The sequence below is a fragment of the Salmo salar genome, chromosome 17, assembly GCF_965601325.2.
Source record: "Salmo salar chromosome 17, fSalSal1, whole genome shotgun sequence".
Taxonomy (NCBI): Eukaryota; Metazoa; Chordata; class Actinopteri; order Salmoniformes; family Salmonidae; genus Salmo; species Salmo salar.
In genome coordinates, this window is record NC_138307.1 from 27,587,099 (window position 1) to 27,608,689 (window position 21,591).

The window sequence follows — 21,591 nt, forward strand, 5'->3', positions numbered from 1 at the left end:
CCTAACTGTTAAAGTTCTGCTGAGTGAAGAGGTGCATCCATCTCCACGTCATACTATATCCTCTCTGCACCTACACCGTGGTACACACACACACACCGTGGTACACACACACACACACACACACACCGTGGTACACACACACACACACACACCGTGGTACACACACACACACACACACACACACACACACACAATAAACACAGGAAGAGAGTTGTAAACATGCCAGTTGCTCGAGGGAAGAGGACCAGATTGAGGCCAGTTTGAAAGACACATAACTACCACCATCAGTCACAGACTATACCCCAAATTGCCCCCTATTCCCTTTATAGTGCACTCATTTTGACCAGTGCACTATATAGAGAATAGGGGGCTATTTGGGATACAACCTCTGTCAGAAGTCTTAATGCTATCCATATCAATTCCCCTGTCGGAGCTGTAGAGAGCAGCATGGAGCTTTATAGCACAAGAGATCATGAAGCTGTACTGGGAGAGTTGTTGTGACTCTCTAAGTAAAGTGATAGATAGTGTGGAGTATAGAAGACTGCTGGATGTTTTGTGTATGCTAAAACCTATCAAAACTACCATACAGTACTGTAGCAGGGATGACAGGCCCTGGCTGGTAATCAGGCCCTGGCTAGTAATCAGGCTCTATTAAATAAGGCAAAACAACATTCTTCCTGCACTGAAAGAAAGTGTGTCTGAGCTGAAATTATTCACACACACACATTTAAAATGATTGGCAGGTGAGTCAACGTTGTGTTAAACCCCTTTCATTTGTCATGGAATTAAGAGTTAATTACTTCTCTATTTTAGTTTGTTTGGTGTTAAGAACAAATTACTTCAAAATAACCAGAAACTATTTAAGAAATGGGTAGATTTATGTGAAAAATGGGTCAAGTTGAGGAATTGAAGAAACCCAAGGGAAGTCTGTGTACAACAGATGAAATAAAGGCCTACTGATCATCAGCCTTACTAAGAGGGTTTACCAATCAAAGGGTTATTAAAAGCAACACATACCCTGTGGTATGCTGAGAAGGAACAATAATTGGTCACAGCTTGACATGAACAAATAGGTATGAACAATACAGCTACATGTAGTATTCCAGCATTAACAATCAACAGCAGCTGCCACTAAGACTTGATGAAGGATTAACCCTGTACTGCACACCATTTGGTTGTTCATTACCACAAATATTTCATACTATTTTTTGGTAAGTTTTATGCTTTTTGATAATGTATCAATAATTGAAAAAAAAATTGATTTAAAAAAAGACAGAATAGAACTTGAAACTAATGTTTAAGACCAACAACAGATTAAGGGGAGCGTAGAAGCACTATTTTCATTAGAAAATACAAGTTGCACATAAACTACATTCTGGGGCCCATTCTTCCTAGCCGTCATTGTCCTAAAGTCCACGGCCCTCTCTATCAGATTAGGCTAGAATGGAATGTCTCTGTGTCCACTGCCTGTGAATGTCAGTGGATATGTTGGCCAAAACATTGTCCACGGCCATCAATGTCTTTCATTGAGCATGATATTGCCCTGAGGCAAAATGAAAAGTAGCCCGACTGCACAACGTTGCCCTGAGGCAACAAAAATAACATTTCATTTTTTTGAATAAATATAAAAACCAAATGTTTAAAACCTATCAAATATTCTCCTGTAGAGGTTCCTACACAAGTACATATTTTTGATTGTCTCTATTTAAACATGCAAAATAATGAAATGCATTGTACCCTTCACTCACACCATGCACTCAGGTCGCTCTGCTTCCTGAAAGAAGGTCCCTCCCCCAATTGATACGTCATACCAACTTCTGCACCTCATTGGCTTGTTTACAGACATGTCATCTCATATTGTCATGTGTAGGAATAAAAAAAAACTATATGGGGGCAAAAAGGTTGTGTGCAGTAGAGTGTTAAACAGATAACACATTAAGGAAGATATTATGAAGCTCACAATCATATATTTACAATGATTTACTTGAAACAGAAAATGATCTTAACCTGTCAAAAAAAATGTAATACAAAATTATATATATATATATAATCTTGACTTTTTACAAGCAAACTAGACCCAAATGCAATGTGTGGAAGGACAATCCTGCTGGGACACACTAAGGAATATTATTACCAGTGGAACACACTAAGGAATATTATTACCAGTGGAACACACTAAGGAATATTATTACCAGTGGAACACACTAAGGAATATTATTACCAGTGGAACACATTAAGGAATATTATTACCAGTGGAAAACACTAAGGAATATTATTACCAGTGGAACACACTAAGGAATATTATTACCAGTGGAAAACATTAAGGAATATTATTACCAGTGGAACACACTAAGGAATATTATTACCAGTGGAAAACACTAAGGAATATTATTACCAGTGGAACACACTAAGGAATATTATTACCAGTGGAACACACTAAGGAATATTATTACCAGTGGAACACACTAAGGAATATTATTACCAGTGGAACACACTAAGGAATATTATTACCAGTGGAACACACTAAGGAATATTATTACCAGTGGAACACACTAAGGAATATTATTACCAGTGGAACACACTAAGGAATATTATTACCAGTGGAACACACTAAGGAATATTATTACCAGTGGAACACACTAAGGAATATTATTACCAGTGGAACACACTAAGGAATATTATTACCAGTGGAACACACTAAGGAATATTATTACCAGTGGAACACACTAAGGAATATTATTACCTGTGGAAAACACTAAGGAATATTATTACCAGTGGAACACACTAAGGAATATTATTACCAGTGGAAAACATTAAGGAATATTATTACCAGTGGAACACACTAAGGAATATTATTACCAGTGGAACACACTAAGGAATATTATTACCAGTGGAACACATTAAGGAATATTATTACCAGTGGAAAACACTAAGGAATATTATTACCAGTGGAACACACTAAGGAATATTATTACCAGTGGAACACACTAAGGAATATTATTACCAGTGGAACACACTAAGGAATATTATTACCAGTGGAACACACTAAGGAATATTATTACCAGTGGAACACACTAAGGAATATTATTACCAGTGGAACACACTAAGGAATATTATTACCAGTGGAAAACATTAAGGAATATTATTACCAGTGGAACACACTAAGGAATATTATTACCAGTGGAACACACTAAGGAATATTATTACCAGTGGAAAACACTAAGGAATATTATTACCAGTGGAACACACTAAGGAATATTATTACCAGTGGAACACACTAAGGAATATTATTACCAGTGGAACACACTAAGGAATATTATTACCAGTGGAACACACTAAGGAATATTATTACCAGTGGAACACACTAAGGAATATTATTACCAGTGGAACACACTAAGGAATATTATTACCAGTGGAACACACTAAGGAATATTATTACCAGTGGAACACACTAAGGAATATTATTACCAGTGGAACACACTAAGGAATATTATTACCAGTGGAACACACTAAGGAATATTATTACCAGTGGAACACACTAAGGAATATTATTACCAGTGGAACACACTAAGGAATATTATTACCAGTGGAACACATTAAGGAATATTATTACCTGTGGAAAACACTAAGGAATATTATTACCAGTGGAACACACTAAGGAATATTATTACCAGTGGAACACATTAAGGAATATTATTACCAGTGGAACACATTAAGGAATATTATTACCAGTGGAACACACTAAGGAATATTATTACCAGTGGAACACACTAAGGAATATTATTACCAGTGGAACACACTAAGGAATATTATTACCAGTGGAACACACTAAGGAATATTATTACCAGTGGAACACACTAAGGAATATTATTACCAGTGGAACACACTAAGGAATATTATTACCAGTGGAACACACTAAGGAATATTATTACCAGTGGAACACACTAAGGAATATTATTACCAGTGGAACACACTAAGGAATATTATTACCAGTGGAACACACTAAGGAATATTATTACCAGTGGAACACACTAAGGAATATTATTACCAGTGGAACACACTAAGGAATATTATTACCAGTGGAACACACTAAGGAATATTATTACCAGTGGAACACACTAAGGAATATTATTACCAGTGGAACACACTAAGGAATATTATTACCAGTGGAACACACTAAGGAATATTATTACCAGTGGAACACACTAAGGAATATTATTACCAGTGGAACACACTAAGGAATATTATTACCAGTGGAACACACTAAGGAATATTATTACCAGTGGAACACACTAAGGAATATTATTACCAGTGGAACACACTAAGGAATATTATTACCAGTGGAACACACTAAGGAATATTATTACCAGTGGAACACATTAAGGAATATTATTACCAGTGGAACACACTAAGGAATATTATTACCAGTGGAACACACTAAGGAATATTATTACCAGTGGAACACACTAAGGAATATTATTACCAGTGGAACACACTAAGGAATATTATTACCAGTGGAACACACTAAGGAATATTATTACCAGTGGAACACACTAAGGAATATTATTACCAGTGGAACACACTAAGGAATATTATTACCAGTGGAAAACACTAAGGAATATTATTACCAGTGGAACACACTAAGGAATATTATTACCAGTGGAACACACTAAGGAATATTATTACCAGTGGAACACACTAAGGAATATTATTACCAGTGGAACACACTAAGGAATATTATTACCAGTGGAAAACATTAAGGAATATTATTACCAGTGGAACACATTAAGGAATATTATTACCTGTGGAAAACACTAAGGAATATTATTACCAGTGGAACACACTAAGGAATATTATTACCAGTGGAAAACACTAAGGAATATTATTACCAGTGGAACACACTAAGGAATATTATTACCAGTGGAACACACTAAGGAATATTATTACCAGTGGAACACACTAAGGAATATTATTACCTGTGGAACACATTAAGGAATATTATTACCTGTGGAAAAGTACTAACTGTAGTAAACCTACTGGTTGTATTTTAGTCAAATATACCGGAAAGAACACAGGAAATAGGGGGAAACAGCCAGCGAAATCCTCGCAGAAAGAAATAGTTTGTTTTTCTCATCCAGCTCTGCTCATTTAGGCAGCTTCAGAAAAAAACCCTGGGCCAGCAGCACCCTGTGGTGACAGACAGACAGGCCAAAAGCATCAGAAAGCAGGGCTCTGCTGTCCTCTAGTGGTGAGGTTGAGGTACTCACAGAAGTTGCCAGGAGGCTGGATGCTGTGCCTGGTCAGAGAACACCATCCTACAGGGAATATGTCTCTGGAGTCAAACTGGCACCAGTAGTCGAAGGCCCCTCTCCAGCCGTCAAACATCACAAAGATCTCATCACCTAAAAATAAAGATTACAATAACAAACAGTAAGACGTAGCAGGAGATACATCAACCAGACAGCAAATAGGGGACAAAGGAACAATAGTGTTATAGGAAATAAAAAACATTATAGAGTTACACTTATAAAGTTGTCCTCCAAAGAGATGGGGTAAAGGTGGGTTAAATAAAAAAAAGATCTTGTTACCTTTGACCTCTCCGATGGTTGCCGGGCAGATCAGGTAGGGGTTCTTCTTGTCCACTGCTTCTAGCTTCATCCCAGGTTTAAAGAGGTTCTGGGAGGGCTTGGAGGGTTCCTACACACAGAGAACTCTCTGTTAGTCCAGACCAGACAGATCTGTTTATATACACACACAGAGAACTCTCTGTTAGTCCAGACCAGACAGATCTGTTTATATACAGACACAGAGAACTCTCTGTTAGTCCAGACCAGACGGATCTGTTTATATACACACACAGAGAACTCTCTGTTAGTCCAGACCAGACAGATCTGTTTATATACACACACAGAGAACTCTCTGTTAGTCCAGACCAGACAGATCTGTTTATGTACACACACGTAAATCATTGATACACTACAATCATTGATCAGTAAATCAATACACTACAGTGCAGCTTTATGGTCCAATGTGAAATGTTCCATTTTTCTTTCTTGACCTTTTTAAAAGCTGTGGCTGGTGCCATCTCTGCTCCAGTCAGGGTTCTCAGGAGGAACATAGGCCACGAGGAGGCATTCATTCTGAAGCCTAAAGACAACTCAAAGAACAAGTTAAAGATTTAGAATATATTGCTGCTTATTTCTGTTATAAGCAAGTACAACACTTTATAATGTCTTATTAACATATGTTATAATGTGTTATAATATTTTACACTATAATATGTTACGTTATAATAAACAAAAAAGAAACAAAGATAATTTGTAAAAATCCAAATAACTTCACAGATCTTCATTGTAAAGGGTTTAAACACTGCTTCCCATGCTTGTTCAATGAACCATAAACAATTAATGAACATGCACCTGTGGAACGGTCGTTAAGAAAGTAACAGCTTACAGACGGTAGGCAATTAAGGTCACAGTTATGAAAACTTAGGACACTAAAGAGGCCTTTCTACTGACTCTGAAAAACATCAAAAGAAAGATGCCCAGGGTCCATGCTCATCTGCGTGAACGTGCCTTAGGCATGCTGCAAGGAGGCATGAGGACTACAGATGTGGCCAGGGCAATAAATTGCAATGTCCGTACTGTGAGACGCCTAAGACAGCGCTACAGGGAGACAGGACGGACAGCTGATCGTCCTCGCAGTGGCAGACCATGTGTAACAACACCTGCACAGGATCGGTACATCTGAACATCACACCTGCAGGACAGGTACAGGATGGCAACAACAACTGCCCGAGTTACACCAGGAATGCACATTCCCTCCATCAGTGCTCAGACTGTCCGCAATAGGCTGAGAGAGGCTGGACTGAGGGCTTGTAGGCCTGTTGTAAGGCAGGAGCTCACAAGACATCACCGGCAACAACGTCGCCTATGGGCACAAACCCACCGTCGCTGGACCAGACAGGACTGGCAAAAAGTGCTCTTCACTGACAAGTCGCACCAGGGGTGACGGTCGGATTCACGTTTATCGTCGAAGGAATGAGCGTTACACCGAGGCCTGTACTCTGGAGCGGGATCGATTTGGAGGTGGAGGGTCCGTCATGGTCTGGGGCAGTGTGTCACGGCATCATCGGACTGAGCTTGTTGTCATTCATTGCAGGCAATCTCAACGCTTTGCGTTACAGGGAAGACATCCTCCTCCGTCATGTGGTACCCTTCCTGCAGGCTCATCCTGACATGACCCTCCAGCATGACAATGCCACCAGCCATACTGCTCGTTCTGTGCGTGATTTCCTGCAAGGCAGGAATGTCAGTGTTATGCCATGGCCAGCGAAGAGCCCTGATCTCAATCCCATTGAGCATGTCTGGGACCTGTTGGATCGGAGGGTGAGGGCTAGGGCCAATCCCCCCAGAAATGTCTGGGAACTTGCAGGTGCCTTGGTGGAAGAGTGGGGTAACATTTCACAGCAAGAACTGGCAAATCTGGTGCAGTCCATGAGGAGGAGATGCACTGCAGTACTTAATGCAGCTGGTGGCCACACCAGATACTGACTGTTACTTTTGATTTTGACCCCCCCTTTGTTCAGGGACACATTATTCCATTGCTGTTAGTCACATGTCTGTGGAACTTGTTCAGTTTATGTCTCAGTTGTTGAATCTTGTTATGTTCATACAAATATTTACACATGTTAAGTTTGCTGAAAATAAACGCAGTTGACAATGAGAGGACGTTTCTTTTTTTGCTGAGTTTATGTTACGCTATAATATGTTGATATAACGTGTTACAATATGTTATGCTATAATATGTTACGCTATGTGTTATACTATAATATGTTACGCTATGTGTTATGCTATAATATGTTACGCCATGTGTTATGCTATAATATGTTACGCTATGTGTTATGCTATAATATGTTACGCTATGTGTTATACTATAATATGTTACGCCATGTGTTATGCTATAATATGTTACGCCATGTGTTATGCTATAATATGTTACGCTATGTGTTATGCTATAATATGTTACGCTATGTGTTATGCTATAATATGTTACGCTATGTGTTATACTATAATATGTTACGCTATGTGTTATGCTATAATATGTTGTTATAATGTGTTACAATATGTTATGCTATAATATGTTACGCCATGTGTTATGCTATAATATGTTACGCTATGTGTTATACTATAATATGTTATGCTATGTGTTATACTATAATATGTTACGCTATGTGTTATGCTATAATATGTTGTTATAATGTGTTACAATATGTTATGCTATAATATGTTACGCCATGTGTTATACTATAATATGTTACGCTATGTGTTATGCTATAATATGTTATGCTATGTGTTATACTATAATATGTTACGCTATGTGTTATGCTATAATATGTTGTTATAATGTGTTACAATATGTTATGCTATAATATGTTACGCCATGTGTTATGCTATAATATGTTACGCTATGTGTTATACTATAATATGTTATGCTATGTGTTATACTATAATATGTTACGCTATGTGTTATGCTATAATATGTTGTTATAATATGTTATGCTATAATATGTTACGCTATGCGTTATGCTATAATATGTTACGCTATGTGTTATGCTATAATATGTTACGCCATGTGTTATGCTATAATATGTTGTTATAACGTGTTACAATATGTTATGCTATAATATGTTAAATAAAAAGCATGAGCTGGGGCACACCCAGAGAAAATGATTTAGTGTAGAGGTGCTGACTAACGGTGAATAAACGGTAAGCTATAAAAACAAAGAGAGTCACACCATCCATATACAGTTGAGTCATTAAAACTCGTTTTTCAACCACTCCACAAATGTTGTGTTAACAAACTATAGTTTTGGCAAGTCGGTTAGGACATCTACTTTGTGCATGACACAAGTAATTTTTCCAACAATTGTTTACAGACAGATTATTTCACTCTATCACAATTCCAGGGGGTCAGACGTTTACATACACTAAGTTGACTGTGCCTTTAAACAGCTTGGAAATTTCCAGAAAATTATGTCATGGCTTTAGAAGCTTCTGACAGGCTAATTGACATAATTTTAGTCAATTGGAGGTGTACCTGTGGATGTATTTCCAGGCCTACCTTCAAAATCAGTGCTTCTTTGCTTGACATCATGGGGAAATCAAAAGAAATCAGCCAAGACCTCAGAAAAAAAGATTGTAGACCTCCACAAGTCTGGTTCATCCTTGGGAGCAATTTCTAAACGCCTGAAGGAACCACGTTCATCTGTACAAACAATAATACGCAAGTATAAACACCATGGGACCACGCAGCCGTCATACCGCTTAGGAAGGAGACGTGTTCTGTCTCCTAGAGATGAACGCACTTTGGTGCAAAAAGTGCAAATCAATTCCAGAACAACAGCAAAGGACGTTGTGAAGATGCTGGAGGAAACAGGTACAAAAGTATCTATATCCACAGTAAAACGAGTCCTATATCGACATAACCTGAAAGGCCGCTCAGCAAGGAAGAAGCCACTGCTCCAAAACCGCCATAAAAAAGCCAGACTACGGTTTGCAACTGCACATGGGGACAAAGATCGTACTTTTTGGAGAAATGTCCTCTGGTCTGATGAAACAGAAATTGAAAAAAATTGAATTTTTGGCCATGATGACCATTGTTATGTTCGGAGGAAAAAGGAGGACGCTTGCAAGCCGAAGAACACCATCCCAACCGTGAAGCATGGGGGTGGCAGCATCATGTTGTGGGGGTGCTTTGCTGCAGGAGGGACTGGTGCACTTCACAAAATAGATGGCATCATAAAGGAGGAAAATGATGTGGATATATTGAAGCAACATCAGTCAGGAAGTTAAAGCTTGGTCGCAAATGGGTCTTCCAAATGGACAATGACCCCAAGCATACTTCCAAAGTTGTGGCAAAATGGCTTAAGGACAACAAAGTCAAGGTATTGGATTGGCCATCACAAAGCCCTGACCTCAATCCTATAGAAAATTTGTGGGCAGAACTGAAAAAGCGTATGCGAGCAAGGAGGCCTACAAACCTGACTCCGTTACACCAGCTCTGTCAGGTGGAATGGGCCAAAATTCACCCAACGTATTGAGGGAAGCTTGTGGAAGGCTACCCGAAATATTTGACCCAAGTTAACCTCTTCACTATAGGGGGCAGTATTTTCATGGCCGGATGAAAAACGTACCCAAATTAAACTGCCTCCTACTCAGACGGTAGGATATGCATATTATTAGTAGATTTGGATAGAAAACACTCTGAAGTTTCTAAAACTGTTTGAATGATGTCTGTGAGTATAACAGAACTCATATGGCAGGCAAAAACCTGAGAAAAATCCAATCAGGAAGTTTGACCTCACATGGTTGTAGTCATTTCAAATGATGTTCTATATAAACTACAGTGTCTGTGATGTCATATTGCACTTCCTAAGGCTTCCACTAGATGTCAACAGTCATTAGAACCTTGTTTGAGGCTTCTACAATGCAATTTGATTGAATAATACCCGGAACAGTAAGTGGTCGACCTGGTGTCATTGACTTACCTCGTGCGCGCTCACGTAGGGCTAGCCATTTTTATTTTTCTTCTGTAATGAATCTGCTATTGTCCAGTTGTAATATTATCGAAATTCGACGTTAAAAACAACCTGAAGATTGATTGTGAACATGGTTTGACAAGAAACAAACGCTGAGGGAACTTCATAACTTTTTGTCGGATAGATGCATTTTGGAATGGTGATCTGGACACGCCATCAAAATGGATTTATTTCGACATAAATTATGGACTTTATCGAACAAATGAACATTTCTTGTGGAAGTGGGAGACCTTCCGAGTGCATTCAGCCGAAGATCAGCAAAGGTAAGATAATATTTTTAACGTATTTCAGCATTTTGTGGATGCCGTGGCTGGACGGCTAACTGAATAGCTTGGGGCTCAATACTCAGAATATTGAACAATGTGCTTTCTCCGTAAAGTTATTTTGAAATCTGACAAAGCGGTTGCATAAAGGAATAGTTCATCTATACTTCTTTAATTAATTGTTATATATTCTGTCAACGTTTATGATGAGTATTTCTGTAAATTATGGCGCCCATTCACCGGAAATTTTGGGGTGAATAAATTTTCTGAACGTCACGCGCCAATGTAAAATGGGTTTTTTGGATATAAATATGAACTTGATGGAACAAAAAATGCATGTATTGTCTAACATAATGTCCTAGGAGTGTGATCTGATGAAGATCGTCAAAGGTTAGTGCATAATTCTAGCTGGTTTTGTGCTTTTGGACGGCTACCCTTGCTTGGAAAATGGCTGTCCTTGCTAGGAAAATGGCTGTGTTGTTGTTTTTTGCTGTGGTGGTATCCTAACATAATCTAATGTTTTGCTTTCGCTGTAAAGCCTTTTTGAAATCGGACAACGTGGTTGGATTCAGGAGAGGTTTATCTTTCAAATGGTGTAAAATAGTCGTATGTTTGAGAAAATTTAATTGTGGTATTTTAGTTGTTTTTGTATTTCGCGCCATGCGATCCCATTGGCTGTTGGCTAGGGGTTCCGCTGGTGGAACGGGGTTGATGTAGATCTAGATGTAAGAAGTTAAACAATTTAAAGGCAATGCTACCAAATACTAATTGAGTGTATGTAAACTTCTGACCCACTGGGAATGTGATGAAAGAAATAAAAGCTGAAATAAATCCTTCTCTCTACTATTATTCTGACATTTCACATTCTTAAAATAAAGTGGTGATCCTAACTGACCTAAGACAGGGAATTCTTACTAGGATTAATTGTCAGGAATTGTGAAAAACTGAGTTTAAATGTATTTGGCTAAGGTGTATGTAAATTTCCAAATTCAACTGCATGTATAACCTCACAGTAATTCATTTTTTACCCAATAAATTACTAGGAGATTATACATATAGAGTGTGAGACTCTTTGTTTTTATGGTATGTTATAATATGGTATGTTATAATATTGTATGTTATAATATGATATGTTATAATATGCTATATGATATGTTATGTGTTATGTTATAATATGCTATGTTATAATATGTTATAATGTGTTATGTTATAATATGCTATATGATATGTTGTGTTATGTTATAATACGCTATGTTATAATATGTTATAATATGCTATAATGTGTTATGTTATAATATGTTATAATATGCTATATGAGATGTTATAATGTTATGTTGTAATATGCTATAATGCTATATGATATGCTATGTTATAATATGCTATATGAGATGTAATGTTATAATATGCTATGTTATAATATGCTAAATGAGATGTTATAATGTTATGTTATAACATGTCATGTTATAATATGCTATATGAGATGTTATAATATGTTATAATATTCTATATGATATTGTATAATATGTTATGTTATAATATGTTATGTTATAATATATGTTATAATATGCTATATGATATGTTATGTTATAATATGTTATAATATGCTATATGATATGTTATGTTATAATATGTTATAATATGCTATGATATAATATGCTATGTTATAATATGCTATAATATGATATGTTATAATATGTTATAAAATTATATGTTATAATATGCAATGTTATAATATGTTATGTTATATGATATGTTATAATATGTTATATGCGATAATATGTTATGTTATAATATGTTATTTCTATGTAGCACATTTCAGGATATAGTGCCGCCTTTACCCAGAGGTGGCTGCAGCATGTCTCCTTTCCTCTCACAGGTCCCTATAGGCTGAATGTCTGAGGAGTCCACCAGTCTCCAGAAATCGTTGGTGTTGTCACTCCCGTCCAGACGGAGACGCAGACGTGTACCCATCATACCCATCACCGTGGCGATGCAGATGGACGTGTTGTTCCGAGGGTCGTGGGCTTCCAGCTTCATACCAGCCTTGAAGTCATTACTGGGAGGGAAACGGGACTGGGGGAGACAGGAGGACAATGGATCAGTCAATAATGGAATGATTTGCTTATATGGGGCGACAGGTAGCCTGGGTGGTTAGAGCATTGGGCCAGTAACCGGACAAAAATAATAATTTTGTCGTTCTGTCCCTGAGCAAGGAAGTTAACCCACTGTTCCCCGGCCGCCAAAGTCGTGGATGTCGATTAAGGAAGCCCTCTGCACCTCTCTGATTCAGAGGGGTTGGGTTAAATGCAGAAGACACGTTTCAGTTGAATACATTCAGTTGTACAACTGACTAGGTATCCCTCTTTCCCTATCTAAACCTAATGTTATGTTAGGCAGAGTTTTATCTAAACCTAATGTTATGTTAGGCAGAGTTTTATCTAAACCTAATGTTATGTTAGGCAGAGTTTTATCTAAACCTAATGTTATGTTAGGCAGAGTTTTATCTAAACCTAATGTTATGTTAGGCAGAGTTTTATCTAAACCTAATGTTATGTTAGGCAGAGTTTTATCTAAACCTAATGTTATGTTAGGCAGAGTTTTATCTAAACCTAATGTTATGCTAATGTTACCAAATTGTTGACACTTTTTCTAATACTCTCAGATCTAGGAATGCATGGGGTGGTTAGGGGTTGATTTGGGATTGGACACAAGTCAAAAAGCACTTCCTAAAGCAGCCCTTAGTGTTGTAGTTACTAGGTCATATCTACCTGTCTGAAACAGCTGGGAGAAGCGGCTGTGGATGACGTTTCCTTAAGGTACTCCTCCCAACTGAACGGTTCTGGCAAAACAAAGGGCATAGTTAATACTATCGGAAATCTTAGGTTACACTATATTGTGACAGAGAAGAACATTGCAGGAAACATGTTTAATACCACTAGATTTATCCAAAGAGGGGGGACCGGTTCCCGGAGAGGGGTTACTTCTCTCAGGTTTCTCCCTCCTCTCTTCTTTTGGCTCTGAAAAGGAGACAATTCAACCTCTTATCAATACACTTTAGAGTAGAATAGAAAATAATAGAACCAATCCAACACAAAACTATTAAAAAAATTATGACCTTTCTGAGGTGTTCGGCCCATTTTGACCGATGGTACCACCAGGTGCCAGGTGAGGGGACCCCAGACCGGTCAATGTGCCACTACCGACACGGTGCTGAGTTCCTAGAGTAGATACACAGAGAGAGACATTTATTTATTAACCTTTATTTAACCAGGAAGTTCCATTGAGGTCAAGATACCTTTTAAACAAGGAAGACAAGTAGAGTTAGGCGGGGCCCTCTTTCTAGGTTGGTACAGCAGGCAAAATCAATATCCACAGCTTGTTTCAGCAAGAGTACACACAAAGAAACATCTACTGGAGAAATATCTAACAGCAACAACTGAAATGGAGGGGAATTTTTGATCATCTTGATTGCCACAGCAACTAAAGCAGCAGAAGCTGGGAACAGGACACAGAAGGAAAAGGACCAGCGTTAATCACGATGAACGCATTCTGAGGGAATGAAAACCATAAATTGATTCCATCACTGACAGACAGTGGAATAATTTACTAGGACTCTGGACCATGCAGGCTTCTGAAGATCAAAGAGTATTTGGAGAAGTGATGAGGTCACAGCTGTCATGGCTGTGGACGGTACAGTAATATATGCCATGTAGCAGACACTTTTATCCAAAGTACAGTAAGACTGGAGTCCATGCTCTTGTACTAGCCCATACAGATGAGTTAGGACACCTTGAACAACTTCTACTGACATGAAAGGTGTGGCTTTTAGTCACGTCCAAAGTAGTAAAAGGAGGTAGATAAAAGGAAGATTCGTTCAATGCATAGAAAAAAACAGACATAACCTTTTTTCTACAAATAACATGACCCAGGCTAAAGCCTCCAGACAGACAGAATAACATGACCCAGGCTGAAGACTGAAAGCCTCCAGACAGAATAATAACATGACCCAGACTGAAGACTGAAGCCTCCAGACAGAATAATAACATGACCCAGACTGAAGACTGAAGCATCCAGACAGACAGAATAATAACATGACCCAGACTGAAGACTGAAGCCTCCAGACAGACAGAATAATAACATGACCCAGGCTGAAGACTGAAGCCTCCAGACAGTACAGACAGAGAGAATAATAACATGACCCAGGCTGAAGACTGAAGCTTCCAGACAGACAGAATAATAACATGACCCAGGCTGAAGACTGAAGCCTCCAGACAGACAGAATAATAACATGACCCAGGCTGAAGACTGAACCCTCCAGACAGACAGAATAATAACATGACCCAGGCTGAAGACTGAACCCTCCAGACAGACAGAATAATAACATGACCCAGGCTGAAGACTGAACCCTCCAGACAGACAGAATAATAACATGACCCAGGCTGAAGACTGAAGCCTCCAGACAGACAGAATAATAACATGACCCAGACTGAAGACTGAACCCTCCAGACAGTACAGAGAGAGAGAATAATAACATGACCCAGGCTGAAGACTGAAGCCTCCAGACAGACAGAATAATAACATGACCCAGGCTGAAGACTGAAGCCTCCAGACAGACAAAATAATAACATGACCCAGACTGAAGACTGAAGCCTCCAGACAGAATAATAACATGACCCAGACTGAAGACTGAAGCATCCAGACAGACAGAATAATAACATGACCCAGGCTGAAGACTGAAGCCTCCAGACAGTACAGACAGAGAGAATAATAACATGACCCAGGCTGAAGACTGAAGCTTCCAGACAGACAGAATAATAACATGACCCAGGCTGAAGACTGAAGTCTCCAGACAGTACAGACAGACAGAATAATAACATGACCCAGGCTGAAGACTGAAGCCTCCAGACAGACAGAATAATAACATGACCCAGGCTGAAGACTGAACCCTCCAGACAGTACAGACAGACAGAATAATAACATGACCCAGGCTGAAGACTGAAGCCTCCAGACAGACAGAATAATAACATGACCCAGGCTGAAGACTGAACCCTCCAGACAGTACAGACAGAGAGAATAATAACATGACCCAGGCTGAAGACTGAAGCCTCCAGACAGACAGAATAATAACATGACCCAGGCTGAAGACTGAACCCTCCAGACAGTACAGACAGACAGAATAATAACATGACCCAGGCTGAAGACTGAAGCCTCCAGACAGACAGAATAATAACATGACCCAGGCTGAAGACTGAACCCTCCAGACAGTACAGACAGAGAGAATAATAACATGACCCAGGCTGAAGACTGAACCCTCCAGACAGTACAGACAGAGAGAATAATAACATGACCCAGGCTGAAGTCTGAAGCCTCCAGACAGACAGAATAATAACATGACCCAGGCTGAAGCCTCCAGACAGACAGAATAATAACATGACCCAGGCTGAAGACTGAAGCCTCCAGACAGACAGAATAATAACATGACCCAGGCTGAAGACTGAAGCCTCCAGACAGACAGAATAATAACATGACCCAGACTGAAGACTGAACCCTCCAGACAGACAGAATAATAACATGACCCAGGCTGAAGACTGAACCCTCCAGACAGACAGAATAATAACATGACCCAGGCTGAAGACTGAACCCTCCAGACAGACAGAATAATAACATGACCCAGGCTGAAGACTGAACCCTCCAGACAGTACAGACAGAGAGAATAATAACATGACCCAGGCTGAAGACTGAAGCTTCCAGACAGACAGAATAATAACATGACCCAGGCTGAAGACTGAAGCCTCCAGACAGTACAGACAGACAGAATAATAACATGACCCAGGCTGAAGACTGAAGCTTCCAGACAGACAGAATAATAACATGACCCAGGCTGAAGACTGAAGCCTCCAGACAGACAGAATAATAACATGACCCAGGCTGAAGCCTCCAGACAGACAGAATAATAACATGACCCAGGCTGAAGACTGAACCCTCCAGACAGTACAGACAGAGAGAATAATAACATGACCCAGGCTGAAGTCTGAAGCCTCCAGACAGACAGAATAATAACATGACCCAGGCTGAAGCCTCCAGACAGACAGAATAATAACATGACCCAGGCTGAAGACTGAACCCTCCAGACAGTACAGAGAGAGAGAATAATAACATGACCCAGGCTGAAGACTGAACCCTCCAGACAGTACAGAGAGAGAGAATAATAACATGACCCAGGCTGAAGACTGAAGCCTCCAGACAGACAGAATAATAACATGACCCAGGCTGAAGACTGAACCCTCCAGACAGACAGAATAATAACATGACCCAGGCTGAAGACTGAACCCTCCAGACAGACAGAATAATAACATGACCCAGGCTGAAGACTGAACCCTCCAGACAGACAGAATAATAACATGACCCAGGCTGAAGACTGAAGCCTCCAGACAGACAGAATAATAACATGACCCAGGCTGAAGACTGAACCCTCCAGACAGACAGAATAATAACATGACCCAGGCTGAAGACTGAACCCTCCAGACAGACAGAATAATAACATGACCCAGGCTGAAGACTGAACCCTCCAGACAGACAGAATAATAACATGACCCAGGCTGAAGACTGAACCCTCCAGACAGACAGAATAATAACATGACCCAGGCTGAAGACTGAACCCTCCAGACAGACAGAATAATAACATGACCCAGGCTGAAGACTGAAGCCTCCAGACAGTACAGACAGAGAGAATAATAACACGACCCAGGCTGAAGACTGAAGCCTCCAGACAGACAGAATAATAACATGACCCAGGCTGAAGACTGAACCCTCCAGACAGTACAGACAGAGAGAATAATAACACGACCCAGGCTGAAGACTGAAGCTTCCAGACAGACAGAATAATAACATGACCCAGGCTGAAGACTGAACCCTCCAGACAGACAGAATAATAACATGACCCAGGCTGAAGACTGAACCCTCCAGACAGTACAGACAGAGAGAATAATAACATGTCCCAGGCTGAAGACTGAAGCCTCCAGACAGTACAGACAGAGAGAATAATAACACGACCCAGGCTGAAGACTGAAGCTTCCAGACAGACAGAATAATAACATGACCCAGGCTGAAGACTGAACCCTCCAGACAGACAGAATAATAACATGACCCAGGCTGAAGACTGAACCCTCCAGACAGTACAGACAGAGAGAATAATAACACGACCCAGGCTGAAGACTGAAGCTTCCAGACAGACAGAATAATAACATGACCCAGGCTGAAGACTGAACCCTCCAGACAGACAGAATAATAACATGACCCAGGCTGAAGACTGAACCCTCCAGACAGACAGAATAATAACATGACCCAGGCTGAAGACTGAACCCTCCAGACAGACAGAATAATAACATGACCCAGGCTGAAGACTGAACCCTCCAGACAGACAGAATAATAACATGACCCAGGCTGAAGACTGAACCCTCCAGACAGACAGAATAATAACATGTCCCAGGCTGAAGACTGAAGCCTCCAGAGAGTACAGACAGAGAGAATAATAACACGACCCAGGCTGAAGACTGAAGCCTCCAGACAGACAGAATAATAACATGACCCAGGCTGAAGACTGAACCCTCCAGACAGTACAGACAGAGAGAATAATAACACGACCCAGGCTGAAGACTGAAGCCTCCAGACAGACAGAATAATAACATGACCCAGGCTGAAGACTGAACCCTCCAGACAGTACAGACAGAGAGAATAATAACATGACCCAGGCTGAAGTCTGAAGCCTCCAGACAGACAGAATAATAACATGACCCAGGCTGAAGCCTCCAGACAGACAGAATAATAACATGACCCAGGCTGAAGACTGAACCCTCCAGACAGTACAGAGAGAGAGAATAATAACATGACCCAGGCTGAAGACTGAACCCTCCAGACAGTACAGAGAGAGAGAATAATAACATGACCCAGGCTGAAGACTGAAGCCTCCAGACAGACAGAATAATAACATGACCCAGGCTGAAGACTGAACCCTCCAGACAGACAGAATAATAACATGACCCAGGCTGAAGACTGAACCCTCCAGACAGACAGAATAATAACATGACCCAGGCTGAAGACTGAACCCTCCAGACAGACAGAATAATAACATGACCCAGGCTGAAGACTGAAGCCTCCAGACAGACAGAATAATAACATGACCCAGGCTGAAGACTGAACCCTCCAGACAGACAGAATAATAACATGACCCAGGCTGAAGACTGAACCCTCCAGACAGACAGAATAATAACATGACCCAGGCTGAAGACTGAACCCTCCAGACAGACAGAATAATAACATGACCCAGGCTGAAGACTGAACCCTCCAGACAGACAGAATAATAACATGACCCAGGCTGAAGACTGAACCCTCCAGACAGACAGAATAATAACATGACCCAGGCTGAAGACTGAAGCCTCCAGACAGTACAGACAGAGAGAATAATAACACGACCCAGGCTGAAGACTGAAGCCTCCAGACAGACAGAATAATAACATGACCCAGGCTGAAGACTGAACCCTCCAGACAGTACAGACAGAGAGAATAATAACACGACCCAGGCTGAAGACTGAAGCTTCCAGACAGACAGAATAATAACATGACCCAGGCTGAAGACTGAACCCTCCAGACAGACAGAATAATAACATGACCCAGGCTGAAGACTGAACCCTCCAGACAGTACAGACAGAGAGAATAATAACATGTCCCAGGCTGAAGACTGAAGCCTCCAGACAGTACAGACAGAGAGAATAATAACACGACCCAGGCTGAAGACTGAAGCTTCCAGACAGACAGAATAATAACATGACCCAGGCTGAAGACTGAACCCTCCAGACAGACAGAATAATAACATGACCCAGGCTGAAGACTGAACCCTCCAGACAGTACAGACAGAGAGAATAATAACACGACCCAGGCTGAAGACTGAAGCTTCCAGACAGACAGAATAATAACATGACCCAGGCTGAAGACTGAACCCTCCAGACAGACAGAATAATAACATGACCCAGGCTGAAGACTGAACCCTCCAGACAGACAGAATAATAACATGACCCAGGCTGAAGACTGAACCCTCCAGACAGACAGAATAATAACATGACCCAGGCTGAAGACTGAACCCTCCAGACAGACAGAATAATAACATGACCCAGGCTGAAGACTGAACCCTCCAGACAGACAGAATAATAACATGTCCCAGGCTGAAGACTGAAGCCTCCAGAGAGTACAGACAGAGAGAATAATAACACGACCCAGGCTGAAGACTGAACCCTCCAGACAGACAGAATAATAACATGTCCCAGGCTGAAGACTGAAGCCTCCAGAGAGTACAGACAGAGAGAATAATAACACGACCCAGGCTGAAGACTGAACCCTCCAGACAGACAGAATAATAACATGTCCCAGGCTGAAGACTGAAGCCTCCAGACAGTACAGACAGAGAGAATAATAACACGACCCAGGCTGAAGACTGAAGCCTCCAGACAGACAGAATAATAACATGACCCAGGCTGAAGACTGAACCCTCCAGACAGTACAGACAGAGAGAATAATAACACGACCCAGGCTGAAGACTGAAGCCTCCAGACAGTACAGACAGACAGAATAATAACTGGTGTTGTCTAACAATTAGAACCTGTTCAGATGTAGCGCACATGCACATCCAATCTAATCATTCTCCCAGTGCAAGGTACAAAACAATAACACATAGGCAGGAAAGGAAATGTGCCCACACAGCCAACTAGATAAGGCTGTTTTAGGAGGGTAACAATGAGCAATGGAGCCTAGACCACTCTGGTTCTATGGATATCTTACATTCTCAAGATGAAACCAATCACCAAAGAGGACGCTCAAGGTGAGAAAACCTCCAGCTAACCAGCAAAGTCCCAATTAAATCCACGTGATGGAAAAAGAAGAAGGAATTCTCTCTCTATCAACATCTCTCCTGAGCCAACAAAAATGTCAGGTTTAGGTTTTGCAGTGTAACAGCTCTCTGTCCCTCTCCCCAGCCCCTCTCTTTCCAGCCCCTCACCCTCTCTCGCTCCCTTCCTCCCCTTCTTAGATGTGGATCTCATTGAGCTTGCCCCAGCCATAAAGATTCCTAGCCTCCGTAAAAGGCCATTAAGCCATGTACATCTGGGGGAGTCTGTCTGGGGGAGTCAAGAACTCGAACATGAAAAGGATTCCAGAACCTCTCATTAACAGACAGACGATGTGTGTCTGCTCACTGGTCGAGGCCGCGTTCCATTCAGGAGGACAGAAAGGAGTGGAGATGTCCCCACTTTACAACAGGAGAGGAAGTGCTAGTGTTTTAGTTAGGTCTGTTTCCTTATTACTAGAGGAGATGTCCCCACTTTACAACAGGAGAGGAAGTGCTAGTGTTTTAGTTAGGTCTGCTTCCTTATTACTAGAGGAGATGTCCCCACTTTACAACAGGAGAGGAAGTGCTAGTGTTTTAGTTAGGTCTGCTTCCTTATTACTAGAGGAGATGTCCCCACTTTACAACAGGAGAGGAAGTGCTAGTGTTTTAGTTAGGTCTGCTTCCTTATTACTAGAGGAGATGTCCCCACTTTACAACAGGAGAGGAAGTGCTAGTGTTTTAGTTAGGTCTGCTTCCTTATTACTAGAGGAGATGTCCCCACTTTACAACAGGAGAGGAAGTGCTAGTGTTTTAGTTAGGTCTGCTTCCTTATTACTAGAGGAGATGTCCCC

The 21,591-nt window shown here is 40.6% G+C and overlaps 1 protein-coding gene across 3 annotated transcripts in view; it reads right to left on the minus strand.

Moving 5' to 3' along the window:
* LOC106575969 (sex comb on midleg-like protein 2) overlaps window positions 1-21,591 on the minus strand; it is a 53,799-nt gene that overhangs the window by 25,473 nt on the left and 6,735 nt on the right. For all 3 annotated transcript variants that reach the window (XM_045699508.2, XM_045699505.2, XM_045699506.2), the window contains exons 3-9: window positions 13,979-14,081; window positions 13,797-13,880; window positions 13,632-13,702; window positions 12,702-12,936; window positions 6,059-6,147; window positions 5,589-5,697; window positions 5,268-5,402 (exon numbers count right to left, since the gene is read on the minus strand). In XM_045699508.2, coding sequence (XP_045555464.1) covers window positions 5,268-5,402; window positions 5,589-5,697; window positions 6,059-6,147; window positions 12,702-12,936; window positions 13,632-13,702; window positions 13,797-13,880; window positions 13,979-14,000 — 745 coding nt within the window. In that variant the 5' untranslated portion in view covers window positions 14,001-14,081. The remainder of the gene's footprint in view (window positions 1-5,267; window positions 5,403-5,588; window positions 5,698-6,058; window positions 6,148-12,701; window positions 12,937-13,631; window positions 13,703-13,796; window positions 13,881-13,978; window positions 14,082-21,591) is intronic.